General features: G+C 43.9%; 2 protein-coding genes across 6 annotated transcripts in view; one reads left to right on the top strand and one right to left on the bottom strand.

The window, feature by feature from the left end:
* Positions 1 to 20,224, bottom strand: part of KIAA1549L (KIAA1549 like) — a 499,083-nt gene that overhangs the window by 108,960 nt on the left and 369,899 nt on the right. For all 5 annotated transcript variants that reach the window (XM_073576347.1, XM_073576346.1, XM_073576342.1 and 2 more), the window contains 2 exons: positions 11,183 to 11,358; positions 6,143 to 6,360 (listed from right to left, as the gene is read on the bottom strand). In XM_073576347.1, the coding sequence (XP_073432448.1) occupies positions 6,143 to 6,360; positions 11,183 to 11,358 (394 nt within the window). The remainder of the gene's footprint in view (positions 1 to 6,142; positions 6,361 to 11,182; positions 11,359 to 20,224) is intronic.
* LOC141090255 (uncharacterized) lies at positions 13,657 to 19,717 on the top strand. Its single transcript, XM_073576348.1, has 3 exons — positions 13,657 to 14,217; positions 15,556 to 15,929; positions 18,403 to 19,717. Exons 1-3 carry the CDS (start codon positions 13,755 to 13,757, stop codon positions 18,430 to 18,432), a joined length of 867 nt encoding a protein of 288 aa, XP_073432449.1. The 5' UTR covers positions 13,657 to 13,754; the 3' UTR covers positions 18,433 to 19,717.

Genomic DNA, 20,224 nt, shown 5'->3' with positions numbered 1-20,224 from the left:
TGTCTTTCTTCCTCATTTTATCCCTATGCTTAAGGGATACGAGGGCGCTCTGAACCTCAGATTTGATTGCGGCCCTTAGGTCGGATGCGAAATCCGGAGTCTCCTGGCAAAGAATTTCTTTTGTGCAAGACTCACATAGTTTTTTCTCCCATGATACAGGTAGGGGTCTAGTGCAAGTGGGGCATTCCTTGATCTTCTTTTTTCCCCTTCTTCTTTCCCTAATAAGGGAGAGGAATTGTATTACAAGGGTGAACATTCACGAGATCACTTACCCCCAAAGGTGAACGGCTGCAGGTACCGGTTCGGGAGATGTAGTCAGGTCCTGTATAGGCTGATCTCCTGGTGGCGATTTGCTCCTTGCAGCTGACTTACTGCGCCACGTGGAGTGACTGCTGGAACGGCCATCTCTGTTTCGTTCCTTCTGCCGGTGGTGGTGTTGGTGGTGCTGCTGCTGCTGCTTGAGCTGCAGCCTGGCATGCTGCTCCTGTTGCTGGTCGCTATCCCCCATTATCAGGATCGCTTCCAGCCAGGAGTTCTGAATCCACCATTTTTATATTTGCCGCCCCCGTGACGTCACCGCTCCCATCCTGCACCGCGCAGGCCGGGGAGCATGCTCCTGCGCGTCGGTTTCAGGTACCTGGAAGCCGCTTCTCTACTTCCGGGGCAGCGGCCATCTTGGTACTCTCTGTACCATGGCCCTGCCCGCACTTCCACCGGGTCCCCGCGAGCCCCGATCTCCTTTCCGGAGCGGCGGCTCTGACGTCTCCCCCCGGCTCACCCGGCAGCCCTCATCGGCCCCAGCGGTGGCGGCTTCGGGCACCGCTCCAGCCGCGACAGGGGCCTCCCCGCTGCCGTATACCGGACAGGTCGGCCCCGGATCCAGACTCTTCTCCTTCAAATCACAGGTACGCCGTACTGTGGGTCCCCCCCGTCAGGGACAGGAACCCAACTGAAGGCGAAGTAGAGGTACCACCCTTTTATCTGTAGGTTCCTGTCCCTGAAGGGCGGATCCCCTCTCTCCGTGGTGCTGTCATGGGTGAGAGAGAAAAAATGTTTTTTAATTGTCAGATTTCTAATAAATTTATTGAAATCTAAAATTGTCAAAAAAAAGTAAAACTTTTGATCAGGTGCATAATTTAATCCTAAAGACAGAATGTCCAGATGATCTTGCGTAAGAGTCCGTGAAGATAAATTCAGCACATTTAATTCTTCATTTCCTTCTTCATGTGTCTGGTAATTGCTCCTTGCGCTTCTCCGGTGTTTCCTACCGGCACGCCTCCTACGTTTTTTAAATGTCCCAAAAAATTCCTTTTGTTTCTATTGGCACTGTTACCAAAGGAAAAATCAGAAGTACTGCAATTGGAATCAGATGAATCAGGATCTGATGAGATGGAAAAAGCAACATGCAATTTTCTGGTTGGGGTGCTATGAGTCTGGCTAGGTTTTAAAATAAATTTGGGTCTGCGCGGTGTTTTCTCGCATTGGCCCCATTCATATATTTTACCGTTTGCATAGTCTTTTAAATCTCTGGAAAATGTTATTTTTTTCCGGCTCATGATAGCTTCCTCTAGAGCAGAGAGATTTTCTTTTATGTTTTTGAGTGATTGGTCATATTGTGGCAGAGTTTTATGTTTCTCCATAACTTTTTGCATCTCCTCAGTTTCTTTCTGGACTTCAGTAAGCTTTTTTTCTTCCTGCTTAATGATCAATCTCATTAGATTCAGAGAGCAGTTTGTTAATATTTGATTCCAGCTCTCCATAAATTCAGCATTGAAATTAGTTGTCGGCAATTTTTTTATTCTGAGTCCTCTAGGGATCATCTCTTTAGCTACATAATTTTGCAGCATATTAGTAAAAGGAGAAGCATGAGAGAACGCAGTAAATTTCATATAGAAAAATGCAAATTGTTATTAAATATATAGCAACAATACAAAACGGATAGCAAAAGATGTGCTCATGAACAATGATGGACAATATGTCCCATGAACCAGCCTCACACATCCCCCCAGATGGAATACCCAGTGAGCAACAACCATGGAACATAGATCATACCTCAGATCAAGATGCCACACCAGCATCTATAGGGTAAATCGCAATAATAGCGGTAACAAAGTGTTATATGACCAATGCCTGCTATCAATGAAGGTAAAAAATAAACCCAATGCTGATTGAAGTAAAAAAACCACAGGCAAAAAACCATGGAGAAACTTACCAGGGCGGGGAGGAGGAGGGGGTTCACAAGTGAGGCCTCCGACGCGCGTTTCGCGACGTTCCCCGCCGCTTTATCAAGGAGGAGAGTGAGTGCAAAAGTCCCTGTAGGGCCTTCAAATAGCCCATGACCCCGGTCACATGACCGGCGTCCACCAATGAAAATGGCACTAGCGACGCATGCGCCATGGTGTCTGCAGGTCCTATGCTGCAGCACGGCGTCACACACACTGAGCACGCGCCGGGAGACCCAGAGCAGAGCGCACTGTGCTGACAGACGCCGGCCACAGCATGGAGCGTAGTAGAGTCCCACCATATTTTAGCTTCTTGCTGAGTTAATTTCTCCATCTGTGTCACTTGCTCTGAAGTACGTTGACCATGCGCTGGTCGTGCGCTGGCCTGATTCTGCTGGTGCTGCACCCTTTTGGCGCTGCGCCCAGCGCACAAAAATGCAAAACAGCGCACAGTCAGCGTACCCAACGCTAAATATACGGTACGCTGATCACATGCAGCGTCATACGATCCTAGGAGGAGCAGACCGGAGGGGGCGCGCGGCCGGGGGCGGAGCTAAGCGGTGGCCCTGCGCCCGAGAGCGCTAGTGTAAAACTAGCCCAAGTGGTGCTTTTACATGTGTAATGTGTGGGGCTTATGTATAGGGTACATTTTATTATAAAAAGGAGTAAAAAAAATAGTAGAGAGAAAAAAAAATGAAAAGAAAAATCAGATGTAAAAAAAGTTTGTATAAAAAAAATTAGACATTCACTACACTAATGCCCTCCATATAAATATACCAGATGCATATAATTCTTTTTTACAAAAGAAAAACCTACGTCACCAACAATGTGACGTACGCTCCCCTAATGCACTCACTAAAAATGTATTCGATGCAACTAATTTTTTTTTGCAAAAGAAAAACAAATGCCACCAACAGTGTGACGTACGCTTCCCTAATGCAATCACTAAAAATGTATTCGATGCAACTAATTTGTTTTTTTGCAAAAGAAAAACGAACGCCACCAACAATGTGACGTACGCTCCCCTAATGCACTAGAAAATACCCAGTGACAGCAGGTTTTTTTCATGCAAAAAAAAATACACTACCTCCCTACCTATAAAACCGCACAATACTTTTTTTTCTCTCTAAAACAAGATCGGACGTCACTAACGCTGTGACGCCGGCTACGTTACCTCTAAAACTATGCTGTACTAACTGTTTATTTTAGAAAAACAAATAACAATCGGTCGTCACTAACACTGTGTCGCCAGCTACACTACCTAGCTACATCTAAAACTACGCTGTACTAACTATTATTTTTTTCCAAAAAAAACAAAATGGGACGTTGCCTAGATTGTGACGTCCGCTGCGCTAACTAGCTAAAAAAAGAAAAAGTCCTGTGGCGCAGTCTCTGATCAGCAGCGATAGTGGTCAGAGCGCTGCGGACACAGGAAGAGCACGAATGCTCTGCACAGGGTGCTGCGCACAGGAAAAAAAGGCCAAAAAAGTGCGTTAAAAATGCAAATGGAAGGGGAGGGGGCACTGGAACAGGGATGGGGAGACTGGGAAAGGGATGGGGGAGGTGCAGCTGCTCTGCTGTTATCACAGGAGTCACACAGCAGGCAGATTGCAGCACACAGCAGAAAGCTGGAGAAGAACTCTGAAGCAGGAGGTCGCCGGGTAGATCACACTGGTCACCAATGAAACTTTCTTTCAGGTGACACAGAGGCTGGAGAACCGCTCTGCACGCCAAATCTGAAGAAAAGATGGTGTGCAGGGCAGTGATCTCTATTTTAGATTAACCCTTTTTGGCGCTGATTGGCCAGAAACTATTGTTGAGCCAATCGGCGCCATAGGGGTTAATCAGGTGAGGTGACGTCGCGATCACCGCACCCATTGTGACGGCTGTGATTGGTGCTGCGCCACATAGCACAGATCACAGCATGTCACATGGATTTTTTTTACAACTTTATTGTGACATTGCTGTTATTGGCTGGTCAGAATAGATTAGCCAATCACAGCGATCACCGATGCGGGGGGCAGTGCAGCCCTGCGAGGCGATGTGCAGGGATGGTCTGCTGTCAGGCACAGCAGCCATCGGAACCTGATCACTGTGCGGTGACCGGAAAATGGCAGCGCCATACTAGTACTGCTCTGGACAGAAATGCAGTTCCCGCAGAGCAGTACTAGTACAGCGAAGGTCGTGAAGCGGTTAAATTTCTGTAAAGCACTTGGGGGTTTAAGGTGCTTACCACACATCTAGATAAGTTCCTTGAAGGGTCTAGTTTCCAAAATGAGGTCACTTGTGGGGAATTTCCACTGTTTAGGCACATCTGGGGCTCTCCAAACGCGACATGGCAGCCGCTCTTGATTTCAACCAATTTCGAGTTAAAAAATTGAAACGGTGCTCTTTCTCTTCCAAGCCCTGCCGTGCGCCCAAACAGTGGTTTACCCTACATATGGGGTATCAGTGTTCTCAGAAAAAATTGCACAGCAAACTTTAGGGTCCATGTTCTCCAGTTTTCCTTGTGAAAATAAAAAAATTGATGCTAAAATATAATCTTTGTGGAAAAAATATGATTTTTTATTTTCACTGTCAATGTTATACATTTCTGTAAAGCACCTGATACAGGAAATATATATATCTTTGTACTATAAAGCACCTGGGGATACAAATTGCTCCCCACACATCTAGATAAGTTTCTTGAGGGGTCTAGTTTCCAAAATGTAGTCACTTGTGGGTGGTTCCCAATGTTTAGGCACATCAGGGGCTCTCAAAATGCGATATGGCGACCACTCTAGATTCATACCAATTTCACGTTCAAAAAGTCAAATGGTGCTGCTTCTTTTCCGAGCCCTGCCGTGTGCCCAAACCGTAGTTTTCCCCCACATATGAGGTTTTGGCGTAAACAGGAGAAATTGCACAACAAATTTTGGGGTCCATTTTCTCCTGTTATCATTGTGAAAATAAAAAAATTGGGTGTACAGTTAAATTTTTGTGAACAAATGTAAATGTTAATTTCTCCTTCCATATTGCTTCAGTTTCTGTGAAGCACCTTAAGGGTTAATAAACTTCTTCCAACACACAGGCTCTCCATGCATGTGTCGTGACTGTCACACAGTCGTGACACATGCAGCTGCGGAGCCAAACAGGTGATCAGCCAGAACGATCCAGGAAGCAGGGTTCCCTCTGCAGCTATTCGGTAAGCGCTATAGCTTGCCGAATAAGCTCTGACCGATCAAATTCGCTCATCTCTAAACACAAGTTATACTGACCAACTTTTACCACTATTCTGAAGTACAGTATGTCACGAGAAAACATTCTCAGAATTAGTGGGATCCGTTGAAGAGTTCTCAGAGATATTTCCTCATAAAGTGACACTGGTCAGAATTGAAAAAATTGGCCTGGTCAGGAAGATGAAAACAGGCATTGGGGTGAAGGGGTTAATACAGGGTAACCATGAGTCCCTTTGCCAAACTTACTAGTAACACAAATGTTTGATGTTACATGCTCCATATTTTATTCAGGGGTCCAGGAACACAAGTTATGTGTCTAAATATACCATTCGCTGCCTGTAAATTGCATTTCTTTCTGGACCTATTAATACATTGTGAGTGCAGTCATTGTATCGACCGATCTAAGCCCATGTTCACACTATCAGTATTTGGTCAGTATTTTACCCCAGTATCTGTAAGCCAAAACCAGGAGTGGGTGATAAATCCAGAAGTGGTGACGTGTTTCTATTAGACTTTTCCTCTGATTGTTCCTCTCCTGGTTTTGGCTTAAAAATACTGAGGTAAAATACTGACCAAATACTGACCGTGTGAACGTGGCCTTATAGTTTTGATCTGCTCTCATGGGTTTTCCTAAGTGGCAATGCTAACATTCATGTCATTAGCCATTTTTTGGCCAGAAAATTTAATTGTAATACATTGTACCTGTTCTTAGGCTCCACAAATGGAGAAGAGGTGTCTGTTCCGGCATCCAGCACGTTGTCGATCTCCATCTGAGCTTTGTCATAGATCTTTCTCTTCCGATCATTCAGTGACTTGCTTTGTATGGGAGGGAAATCATAATAGCCCTTCCTCTTGGCTTTCAGACGTAGTTTGTTGCGATAGTGCTCTATGTCCGATTTCTGCTTAAGTGCTTTAGTAACCTGGTAAGAGGAAAGTATCTTTCAAGAAGTTGTCTTTATTTCGACATACAAGTTGTCAGATCTCCATCAGTTTAACTGGAATCACAAAATATTCATTGTTTACGAGTCCTTTAACCTATTCTACTACGTGTACTCCATCGAAAATATTTTTCTCACTGTTGACTGATATATTAGGGGATCTGTTAAAACTGGGATCAGTGGGTAAAAGCTTTACCACAATCTACTTACTAAATTTACATAGAAAAACATAACTGTTTTTTCCAGAAACAGCGCCACACCTGTTCACAGGTTGTGAGGGGTATTGCAGCTCAGCCCCATTCCATAAAGCTGCAATACAACTCATGGGGACAGGTGAGGTGTTGCTAAAGAAAACTGCAGCCAGATTATTTTACTCCTGTGCAAAGAGTTTTACATAAAGGGCTCATGCCCACTTACGATGAAATTGGACTAAATCAATCCGATAAAAAATAGGATTGAATTCGGACTAATGTTAATCTATGATTGTGTGCTCACCTGTGTTTTTTTTTCCAACTCAGATCGAATCATGATCGGGCTAGAAAAAAATTGCAGCACGCTGCGATTGTCATCAGAAAATATATATATATATGTATGTCAGTGACACACATACAGTATGTATATCTTTATATTGCATAGAGATATATAGAATAGCCGGTAATTCATTTGTCGGCTTCTGTAAAATCAATGCAGGAGTTGACAGGATAGGAGACATGGGTTACATACAGTAAATCCATGCAGAATAGTTAGATATATACAGTAGATGTCAGTGACCAATATAATTAGTATAGTGTGTGTGCAAATTATGGGACATGTGTGTATTTAATAAAAGAATCTTTTCGGGGGAAAAATGGCGTGGGCTCCTGTACAATTTTCTGCGCCAGACAGGGTAAGCCAGCGACTGGGGGCAGATAGTCATAGCCCATGGGCTGCGTGTTCCGGGACTCTTAGAGAGGGACTATGGGTAAGAGTGGCTTTTTGTCACTTCATTTGATTGTCATCTTGGATATTTACTGTTGATGTATAGCAGGTCAGGCAGCTATTAGAGATGTATTGGGAAATTTCCCCTCTTTGTTTGCACTATATTATTGACTTTATGAGGTTAATATTACCAGTTTACATTTAGGCATTTGCACTTTAGGTTGCAGTGATTTTGTATCTCTCATAGAGATCTTATTTCCACCGCCTTCCCACCTCTGTACATATATCTAAAGCCCGGTTTACATACCGTACTTGTTTGTTTGTTCCTTCCCCTGAATTAAATCCTGTACTGTATGTTTTTATGAATTTTATGTGATGTTTTTTAAATCTAATAAAATATTGATTTTTTTCATCTACATTTACTCTTTTTGGGTCTACACTCTGTTGTTTTGTATACTATTATTCAGTGAGTGTTCCAATTTGGAAATTTCCCTGGTCCTTTCATGACTTTAAAGCCCCCGTTACACACTGCGATATCGCTAGCAATATCGCTGTAAAGTCACCGATTTTGTGACGTTACAGCGATATTGCTAGCGATATCGCTGCATGTGATACTTACCTCCAACCGGCTCCCCCGCTGGTTATCGCTGATCGCGCGAGAAGCTGCTGGATCATTTCTCGTTGTCAGCTTCCTGCTGTGACGACAAGCGATGCGTGGAGCCGGGCGGGAGGACATCAGGATCGCCGCGTCTGACAGGTAAGTAGCGATCCCCGTCCCCAGCGATGTCGCTAGTGAGACCAATTATGGTGCAGTGATAATGAATTCTGTTCTAATTTGTATATATAATTGATTACACATGTTGGTGCACCTGGTTTCTTCTTTATTCTAGATATGCAACTATTAGACACTTGTAAATTAGCTCTAAAGAAACAACCAAAAAGCATGTGTATAACAAGCAGGTAGCAGCAGCATGCCACATACATTGTCTATGATACCAAAGACATCTGTAACTGGTAGAAAGGTTGTGTCCGGAACTTCAAGTGGATGCTGGTGCTCAGTAATAGGATTGATATCCAGAGAGTAATGAATACCCGCCTATAAAGGGCACAACACTTTACAAGGGCAGACAAGAGCACCACACTGTACAAGGGTACATACAAGGGCACCACAGTTTACAAGGGTACGTACAAGGGCATACAAGGGCACCAAACTTTACAAGGGTTCCACACAAGGCTACATATAAGGGCAGACAAGAGCACCACACTGTACAAGGGTACATACAAGGGCATACAAGAGAAGCACACTTTACAAGGGTACATACAAGGGTACCACACTTTAGAAGGCTACGCACAAGGGCATACAAGGGCGCCACACTTTACAAGGGTACATACAAGGGAATACAAGGGCACCACACTTTACAAGGCTACATACAAAGGCACCACACTTTACAAGGCTACATACAAAGGCATACAAGAGCACCACACTTTACAAAGGTACATACAAGGGTACCACACTTTACAAGGGTACATAAAAGGGCACCAAACTTTACAAGGCTACATATAAGGGCATACAAGAGCAGCACACTTTATAAGGGTACATACAAGGGCACCAAACTTTACAAGGGTACATAAAAGGGCATACAAGGGAACCACACTTTACAAGGCTACATACAAGGACATACAAGGGCACGACACTTTACAAGGCTACATTCAAGAGCATACAAGAGCACCACACTTTCCAAGGCTACATACCAGGGAATACAAGGGCACCACACTTTACAAGGCTACATACAAGGGCATACAAGGGAACCACAATTTACAAGGATACATTCAAGAGCACCACACTTTACAAGGCTACATACCAGGGAATACAAGGGCACCACACTTTACAAGGCTACATACAAGGGAACCACACTTTACAAGGCTACATACAAGGGCACCACACTTTACAAGGCTACATAAAGGGGCATACAAGAGCACCACACTTTACAAGGGTACATACAAGGGTACCACACTTTACAAGACTACATATATGGGCATACAAGAACACCACACTTTACAAGGGTACATACAAGGGCACCACACTTTACAAAGGTATGTACAAGGGCATAGAAGAGCAGCACACTTTACAAGGGTACATACAAGGGTACCACACTTTACAAAGGTATGTACAAGGGTACATTCAAGAGCACCACACTTTACAAGGCTACATACCAGGGAATACAAGGGCACCACACTTTACAAGTGTATATTCAAGAGCATACAAGGGCACCACACTTTACAAGGCTACATGCAAGGGCACCACACTTGACAAGGGTACATTCAAGAGCATACAAGGGCACTACACTTTACAAGGCTACATACAAGGGCACCACACTTTACAAAGCTACATACAAGGGCATCACACTTTACAAAGCTACATACAAGGGCATACAAGGGAACCACACTTTACAAGGCTACATACAAGGGCACCATACTTTACAAAGCTACATACAAGGGCATCACACTTTACAAAGCTACATACAAGGGCATACAAGGGAACCACACTTTACAAGGCTACATACAAGGGCACCATACTTTACAAGGCTACATATTAAGGGCATACAAGGGCACTATACTTTACAACAGTACATACAAGGGCACCAGACTTCACAAGGCTACATATAAAGGCATACAAGAACACCACACTTTACAAGGGTAAATACAAGGGTACCACACTTTACAAGGCTGTATACAAGGGCATACAAGAGCAGCACACAATACAAGGGTACCACACTTTACAAGGGTACGTACAAGGGCACCACACTTTACAAGGCTACATACAAGAGAATACAAGAGCACCATACTTTACAAGGGTACCACACTTTACAAGGGTACATACAAGGTTACCACACTTTACAAGGGTACATACAAGAGTACCACACTTTACAAGGGTACATACAAAGGTACCACACTTTACAAGACAGCCAATGTTTTGGTCCTTCCATACCATGATCTTGGCTTGTCAGGAGCAGTGTGGAGGACGCTCAATTGGGAGGGCTGAAATATTGGCCATCTTGTACAGTGTGGGACACTAATACGTGACATGCTGAAAGATCAATAAATTTTTCTTCACTGCAACTAAAGAGGGCCATAGTCTTTTGTGCATTTTGTGTAACTTGTGATTCGCAACCAAAAATCCACCCAGGTTGAATTATTGGCGTCAGCTGAGCTCAATCAATTTATGCAAAATTCCTTAATGGGAGCACTTCAACAATCAATATATGTGATAATGAAATGTGGCTTGCCCTAACAGCACCTATTCCCAGGACATATCCCTTTAGATCAAGGACAGTGCATGCTAACCATGAGACCACGCATGTAACTGCTATAAGGCTCCAATACACTAAAGGGCATGTCACACTAAGAGATATCGCTAGCAATATCGCTATAACTTGTGACGTTATAGCGATATTGCTAGCGATATCGCTGTGTGTGATACTTACCTACAACCCGCTCCCCCGCTGGTTATCGCTGATTGCGCGAGAACGTCCTGGACTGTTTCTCATCGTCAGCTTCCTGCGGCGCTTCCTGCTGTGACGACGAGCGACGAGTGGAGCCGGGCGGGAGGACGCAGGATCGCCTGGTGTGACAGGTAAGTAGCGACCCCCGTCCCCAGCGATGTTGCTAGTGAGATCTGCCTGTGTGGCAGCTCACTAGCGACCACTTAGCGATGCACCAGCGATCCTGACCGCGTCATATCGCTGGTCGGGATCGCTGGTGCATCGCTAAGTGTGACAGTACCTTAAGTCTTTGTCAACATGCAAAGCACAAACATTTACAAGCAGGAGAGGGGTGAACCTAACCCCTTTAGTGTTTGTGTAATCATCCGATAAATATGCCTTACCTCTCCATTAATGATTGACATCTCCTGATTTCTTTCTGACATGGTGAGAGCGGGTGGTATAGACACCGGTTTAATTGCAATAAGTTGCACTGAACCAGAAGATGAGTCAAAGGGGTCAGACATCATTTTGTTTTTGTCAAAGTGAACGTTTCCCTCCTCTTCATCACTGATTGGCACTAGGAACAATCATTACAAATTAGTTATTACTCAGTCACCCATCTTACCAAAAATACAGCGCTGGCAAAATGTAGCACAAAATTATAGTCTATGACCAAGCTGCATGCAAAGAAAGACTCGCAGCCAGTAACAGTATTGGACAACCAGGGGTATGTCCGCATGTGTGTGATCACAAGGCGCCCCAAGGCCTATTGTCTTCTGATTTGATACTGCAAATACATTTTTAGACATCTGAACTAGAAAGAAAAAGCTTTAAGAAAGATTTATATGGTTTAATGAAGATAGTATATTTTGAGAGTTACTGTAGCTGTCAGTGTGAGTAATTTTAATAGGCAGAGAAGAAAGATCAGGACATAATAGAGCACAGCAGTGCTGCAGTATTAGGCAAGGCCAACTCCATCTCCAGTCTGCAGGTTTTTTTTATCAAAGGTCACACCAATTTACTGACTGTTATTCTATTGGGGACCTTCTGTCCTCATCTTGTGGAGGTGATATTTAAGTCAGGCCTATTCATTGTTCCAATTTTGCCCTAAGAAAAGCGGGGCATACAACGACCTGCAAGATAAGGAGGACCAAGGCTGGTGATTTCTCCACCACTGTTTCGTGCAAGCTAGGTTCTCTGAAAATTATAAGATACACAATTTGGGGTACCTTTTCTCTCTCCATTTTGTGGGGAGGGGACAGAATGAAAAAAAACACACCTATCCTGGAATTGTTTTTTTATGTTGGTCACTGTACAAAATAAAAATCTAACGTTTTAGAATTGATATTGCTGCAGACATTGTAAATATGTGAAGTTTTCAGTGTTTAAGTTTAAGCCACAAATAATTTTTTTCACAGACAACACTTGGACCAAAAATACAATAGTGTGAACTTAGCCTCAGATTGCAACATTGAAGAATGGCCTAACTGCTTAGATGCCGAGGTTGCTCTCGTCTGCAGCATCACGGCTAGTCCGGATCTCCAGCTGCTGCAGAACAAAGTCATCTGTAGCCCACTGCCGATGGTACAGGCTTCTGATCTCATGCAATGTGAAGGTTGTCATATATGTATAGTGGTTTATGATATGGACTTCCGGCCAGCAACATGTATCAAGGTTACAAGGTGGTATGGTGTCAATGTGAGAGCTTAAATGGCTTGTTGAGGATCATGAAAATGTTTAAATTTTCCAAAAAAACAATGTCAGTCTTCTGTATGTGTAAGAAAAAAGACAGGCCCCCGGGTACCTATTCTGTGCCGGGTCAGGAACTGTCGGGGCTGTCTCCTCTGTTGTCTGGGGGAAAGCTATTGAGACCGGACAAACTGACACATCCGGGAGTAGGGGGTGGCTAAGCGGCTGCAGCCACAGCGACCGCGGAGGTACTTAGTTTTGGCGGGAACACACAGCACGCAGCAGGGAGAAGTGAGTGCTCTGGCACTGAAGCCAGGTCACAGAGCAGACCCGCGCCCGCAGATCCCCACTGTGACTAGCAGCGTCCGCCAGGAGAGACGTGCAGGACGCCCATTGGTCATCCAGGCTCATGAGTACCGCGTACGCATCACCACAGAGAGACTCAGTGTGGAGCCGTAAGCTGTGACCTGATTCCCCCCGTGTACATCCACACTTTGGTTAGAGCCGACGTGGGCTCCCACTTCAAGACATTCAGGCAGAAGACATTTAGCACGGTGCGCAACGGAACCTTCCCTTGTTTGGGTTGCGCACAATGCACGAATGTTAGTAAAGGCGATTCATTCACCCATCCGAGGTCCGGCAAACGGTACAAGATCAATGGCTATTTTACCTGCAACTCAAATTTTGTCGTCTATTTAATCAAATGCCCATGCGGCCTAGGATACGTTGGGGAAACCACCCAGCATGTGAAAGACCGCATTTCCAAACATAAATCAACCATCCGGTGTGAGAACACACTTTTACCAATTCCTGCCCATTTTGTGGAAAATAGACACTCTGTAAGCCAACTGAAATTTCAGGTTATCGAACAAATCCCTGTACCCAGACGAGGGGGTAATAGAATCCAAACGCTCAAAGAGCGTGAAGCGTATTGGATATATCACCTAAATACCCTCCATCCACACGGTCTCAATAGAGAATCTGAAATGTATTATTAATCCCTTCTAAATTCCACTTCATAGTGAATTAGTTTTGTTTTTCATCAGGAGTTTAAAATCACTACCAAATAAGTTCTTTTCCTACACAACGTTTTTTGGTTTATAGGAGATATTTCTGACATAAGTGTGTTAATATGAACGCCATTTTACTCTTTGTATGTAAACCTTGCTCTAATTACCTTTCTTTGTTTTTAGGCAGGAAAAGGAAGTTTCTCTGAAACCTGATAGGCACAACCAGCACTGAAATTATCACCGTGCATGAATTCAGCACAGTCCCATCGTTAAAATGGCCGCCTGTATGCATGTGACATTTCCTCACAACCCTCCCTTTTTTACTTCACTTCCTGGATGGCTCGCACCTGCTCAGTACATTCATTCTGACATTTTTGACCTCACCAAGATGGCGACTGCCAACATCACTTCCTGTCAAGTCAAAACATGTTCATTCTCTATCCCTGCCCTGCACATGCTCAGTACATTCATTCTGACATTTTTTGACCTCACCAAGATGGCGACTGCCACCATCACTTCCTGTCAAGTCAAAACATGCTCATTCTCTATCCCCGCCCTGCACATGCTCAGTACATTCATTCAGACATTTTTGACCTCACTAAGATGGCAATGGCCCTTCCCCCCATTCCCGCCCCTTCCCCACCCAATCAGGAAGTGCTTGACAGTATTTAACATCACTGCACTAAGCCACATGCACTTCCGGCCTCCTCCACACCTGACTAGATTTAGGACACAAGGTAATGGTGCCCTACAGTCTTCATAGGCTGGGTTTCCTTTCTCCATCTCAGCTTATTGACCTGCTTTTTTGTCCTTAGGACGGGAGTCACGTGCTGACCCTACACATCGGTATGTGACCCCTAAAACTTTCTTTTATATCTTTTCTTTCTATATACCTTGCTATTCCTTAACCTATACCCTTTCTCAGTGGTTACTATAGGTACCGTTCCAGCAGCTGGATTACAAAGGCAAACCTATACCACTTATACACACCTCAAAACCAAGGATCTAGGTATTTATACCTTATGCCTTAACATTTCCAAGAGCACCCCTTACACACTGCCTCCTTAGATGACCTCACCTTTATTCCCACTCCACTTCACTGTCCCCTAATGCCCTTTCTCAACACTACCTACACATTCATGCTTTTCAACTCCTTACACCTTCACTCTATTCCTCTGTTCAACCTCTCACATGTTCACCATATCACACCACAATACATACTCACTGGCCTCACATCATTATAGATCCATACACACCTTCACAAAGGATGTTTGACACTGTCCCCACCTTATGTATCACCTATCACTAGATTTTTGGCTTTATAATACTTTATAAAGTTTATTTATTGATTTTTGTTCTTTTATTGTATATATTGTAGTCATATCCCTGATGAAAGCTCGAGATGTAGAGCTGAAACGTTGGATTGTAACACCACCCTTTTTTGGATTGTAACACCACCCTTTTTTTTTCACAATCAATAAAATCACAACAATTAAAGACTGTCGTTGAGAAGACTTTACTTTCATGTTATTAGTGTGCCGGGGTTACTCCTATACTTTAGTCTTGTTTTTTCCCAGAGCACCTAAGTTGGGGTTTGAGCCTGTCATATCTACTTTATATTTGATCTATTTTAGACAGTTGTCTCCCCCTCTAAACCATATTTTCTCAATTTTTCATGGCCTCCTTCGGTGTCTTCTCCTTCAACGAAGAAGAAAGATCTAGTATTCTTTCTACGGTCAGAGAAACTGACAATTTCCTGAATATCCCTACCCGTGAGGTGAAATCGAGGGATTATGAAAAGGAATTGAAGAAACTTTCATCTTTTGAATTGCATGCGTATACTTTAGCTCAATACACGAAGGCACAGCGGATTCCGAGGGGACTCAGGGTCTCGTTACGACCAACCCTCTTCAGTGACAATGAGGAATATTGTCAACTTTTTGAAAATATTCTAAATAAGTGCTCTATAGATTTAATGGTGTTGACCATCAAATTTCTCCAGGAGAATATACAGAAGGTGAAAGATCAGGTTGCTGCTATCGAAAATCAGTTGACTAACACCCTTTCTCCAACAGATCTCGCTAGCCTTAAGGCAAGAGCCAACAAAACTCTACAAGACTACACCAATGAACTGAAAACACGAAAAAAGAACAAGTTTCTGAGAGACCAGGACGACTATCTCAAAAACCAGGTCTATAGATGGCGGTATACCACACTTCCAGATGGTCCCCCCTACAGAAACCGATATGGCTCATCAGGTTCTTCAGGTTCGGATGGTGGTCAAGTTGGACGAGGCGGCAGAGGAGGACGCGGTGGGAAACCGCCCAAGTCTTTTTTCGACCCGCGCAAGAAACCCCCGGCACCTCCAAACACAGTTTCAGACGAGGAGGAAGAAGAAAAAACAGACGAGGACCCCCAGAGGGATACACGTCCCAATACTCGATCTCAGGTAAGAACAATCTTGTCTTCAACATCTCTACCTATTGTCTCTCACCTGCCGAGATCCGAGTTCTCCAGAGGGGCCTCTCATTCTGTCCCACTCCCTCCTTTGATCCGTTCCTCGTACACCAAGAGTTAAATCGTTTTTACCGCTCTTTGAGACTTAAGGTACATTTTGACAAAGATGGCGGAGACATAAACACCAACCAGGTACCTTTCTCCTCGGGAACCAGCACCCAAGAGACGTTTATTCTCAAAGATCTCGGACTCAAGATCCCGAGCACGTTTCAACCACCTCGCCTCTATCATCCTGTCGAGACGTATATTTCACTTGTTAATGCTTCTGTGGATAAGTATATAGATGAAATCAAACATGGTAAATACCACCTTAAGCATAACCTTAATAGAGAAGAATCATTAGCACTGAAAAGTCTTAGACACAACAAGGACATTGTCATAAAGCCTGCTGATAAAGGTGGCTCCATTGTAGTACTGGATAAGAAATACTATCTGTCTGAAATCCAGAGACAACTCTCTGACGTCACGACATACAGACCCATCCCCACGAATCCTATCTACTCCATAGAGAGAAAGATAGACAATTTGATCAACTTCCACTTAAATTTGGGTACAATTGATTCTAAACTGGCAGAGTATTTGCACAAACAAAGTCCCATAACTCCAGTCATTTATATACCCCCAAAATACATAAAAATTTGGAAAAGCCCCCCGGTAGACCCATAGTGGCATCTACCGACTCTATCCTCTCACCCCTGTCAATAACCTTGGAAAAGATCCTCACTCCACTAGTACCAAAAATTCCATCTTATCTCAAAGACACCGGTGATTTTCTGAACCACGTTAGAACCCTCCATGACATTCCTTCCTTTTGTTTATTAGCCAGCCTAGACGTCAACAGCCTATATACTAGTATAGATCACGATCTTGGCATCAAGGCTGTCAGATGGTTCCTAGATTTACAATCCTCTCTTAGCGAACCCCAGAAATTGTTCTGTACCGATACACTCAAATTGGTCCTCAACAACAACTATTTCCTCTTTGAGGACCAATTCTACCTTCAGGCACGGGGTACCGCGATGGGGGCGAATGTAGCCCCCCCGTACGCTAACATCTTCATGTGTAAATTTGAGGCTGACTTTGTCTACACACATCATCTATATAGAAAACATGCTCTTACCTGGCTCAGATACATAGACGACATCTTTTGTGTATGGACAGGTGACACCAATAGCCTCACAGATTTTGTACATGACCTCAACCAGAGTATACCGAACCTAACCTTTACCTCACATTCCAACACACAGTCTGTCAGTTTCCTTGACACCATGATCTCTAAAACTGACTCTGGCACCCTTACAAGTGACCTTTACGTCAAACCTACAGACCGTAATAGTCTACTACACTGGTCCAGTTGTCACCCAAGACACGTGAAGATAGCTCTACCTAAATCCCAACATGACAGAATTGACCGCATAGTCTCAACACCAGATATCAGGCAAATGAGACATGACGAGATGACCGAAAAGTTTCAAACAAGAGGATACCCCAAAATTAACGCTGAACAACAAACCAGAATTACCCAACGTGACTGTGATGTAGAGAATAGGGTTAAGTTCATCAACACCTATCACCCGTTCTCTCCTCTGATCAAAAAAGCAGTCCTTGAACACTGGCCCCTACTAGAAAAGGCTTACCCGGGGATTGAAAATTTCCAAAATCCTCCTCTCATCTGCCATAAGCGGGCTCAGAACCTAAAAAACACTTTGGTTAGAGCCGACGTGGGCTCCCACTTCAAGACATTCAGGCAGAAGACATTTAGCACGGTGCGCAACGGAACCTTCCCTTGTTTGGGTTGCGCACAATGCACGAATGTTAGTAAAGGCGATTCATTCACCCATCCGAGGTCCGGCAAACGGTACAAGATCAATGGCTATTTTACCTGCAACTCAAATTTTGTCGTCTATTTAATCAAATGCCCATGCGGCCTAGGATACGTTGGGGAAACCACCCAGCATGTGAAAGACCGCATTTCCAAACATAAATCAACCATCCGGTGTGAGAACACACTTTTACCAATTCCTGCCCATTTTGTGGAAAATAGACACTCTGTAAGCCAACTGAAATTTCAGGTTATCGAACAAATCCCTGTACCCAGACGAGGGGGTAATAGAATCCAAACGCTCAAAGAGCGTGAAGCGTATTGGATATATCACCTAAATACCCTCCATCCACACGGTCTCAATAGAGAATCTGAAATGTATTATTAATCCCTTCTAAATTCCACTTCATAGTGAATTAGTTTTGTTTTTCATCAGGAGTTTAAAATCACTACCAAATAAGTTCTTTTCCTACACAACGTTTTTTGGTTTATAGGAGATATTTCTGACATAAGTGTGTTAATATGAACGCCATTTTACTCTTTGTATGTAAACCTTGCTCTAATTACCTTTCTTTGTTTTTAGGCAGGAAAAGGAAGTTTCTCTGAAACCTGATAGGCACAACCAGCACTGAAATTATCACCGTGCATGAATTCAGCACAGTCCCATCGTTAAAATGGCCGCCTGTATGCATGTGACATTTCCTCACAACCCTCCCTTTTTTACTTCACTTCCTGGATGGCTCGCACCTGCTCAGTACATTCATTCTGACATTTTTGACCTCACCAAGATGGCGACTGCCAACATCACTTCCTGTCAAGTCAAAACATGTTCATTCTCTATCCCTGCCCTGCACATGCTCAGTACATTCATTCTGACATTTTTTGACCTCACCAAGATGGTGACTGCCACCATCACTTCCTGTCAAGTCAAAACATGCTCATTCTCTATCCCCGCCCTGCACATGCTCAGTACATTCATTCAGACATTTTTGACCTCACTAAGATGGCGATGGCCCTTCCTCCCATTCCCGCCCCTTCCCCACCCAATCAGGAAGTGCTTGACAGTATTTAACATCACTGCACTAAGCCACATGCACTTCCGGCCTCCTCCACACCTGACTAGATTTAGGACACAAGGTAATGGTGCCCTACAGTCTTCATAGACTGGGTTTCCTTTCTCCATCTCAGCTTATTGACCTGCTTTTTTGTCCTTAGGACGGGAGTCACGTGCTGACCCTACACATCGGTATGTGACCCCTAAAACTTTCTTTTATATCTTTTCTTTCTATATACCTTGCTATTCCTTAACCTATACCCTTTCTCAGTGGTTACTATAGGTACCGTTCCAGCAGCTGGATTACAAAGGCAAACCTATACCACTTATACACACACCTCAAAACCAAGGATCTAGGTATTTATACCTTATGCCTTAACATTTCCAAGAGCACCCCTTACACACTGCCTCCTTAGATGACCTCACCTTTATTCCCACTCCACTTCACTGTCCCCTAATGCCCTTTCTCAACACTACCTACACATTCATGCTTTTCAACTCCTTACACCTTCACTCTATTCCTCTGTTCAACCTCTCACATGTTCACCGTATCACACCACAATACATACTCACTGGCCTCACATCATTATAGATCCATACACACCTTCACAAAGGATGTTTGACACTGTCCCCACCTTATGTATCACCTATCACTAGATTTTTGGTTTTATAATACTTTATAAAGTTTATTTATTGATTTTTGTTCTTTTATTGTATATATTGTAGTCATATCCCTGATGAAAGCTCGAGATGTAGAGCTGAAACGTTGGATTGTAACACCACCCTTTTTTGGATTGTAACACCACCCTTTTTTTTCACAATCAATAAAATCACAACAATTAAAGACGGTCGTTGAGAAGACTTTACTTTCATGTTATTAGTGTGCCGGGGTTACTCCTATACTTTAGTCTTGTTTTTTCCCAGAGCACCTAAGTTGGGGTTTGAGCCTGTCACATCTACTTTATATCTCTTAGAGCGTCAAACACTGCTTGGACCTTTTCCAGGTGAGTCTCCCAGTCCGGGGTAAAGATGACGATATCATCCAGGTATGCGGCAGCGTATAGCTTATGAGGTGCAAGGATTCTATCCATCGTCCTCTGGAAGGTTGCTGGAGCTCCCTGTAGGCCAAACGGCATCCGGACATACTGGAAGCACCCGTCTGGTGTGGAGAATGCCGTCTTCTCCTTGGCTTCCTGTGCCATGGGGATCTGCCAATATCCCTTGGTCAGATCCAAAGTGGTTATGTACCTGGCAGGCCCAAGTCTCTCGATGAGCTCATCAACGCGTGGCATGGGATAAGCGTCGAACTTGGAGACCTCATTCAGCTTCCGGTAATCGTTGCAGAACCTCC

Source organism: Dendrobates tinctorius, unplaced genomic scaffold (assembly GCF_039654945.1).
Source record: "Dendrobates tinctorius isolate UK_male_01 unplaced genomic scaffold, ASM3965494v1 ptg000048l, whole genome shotgun sequence".
Classification (NCBI taxonomy): Eukaryota; Metazoa; Chordata; class Amphibia; order Anura; family Dendrobatidae; genus Dendrobates; species Dendrobates tinctorius.
Note: the sequence above shows the minus strand (reverse complement) of the source record. Positions and strands in the feature narration are given on the sequence as shown.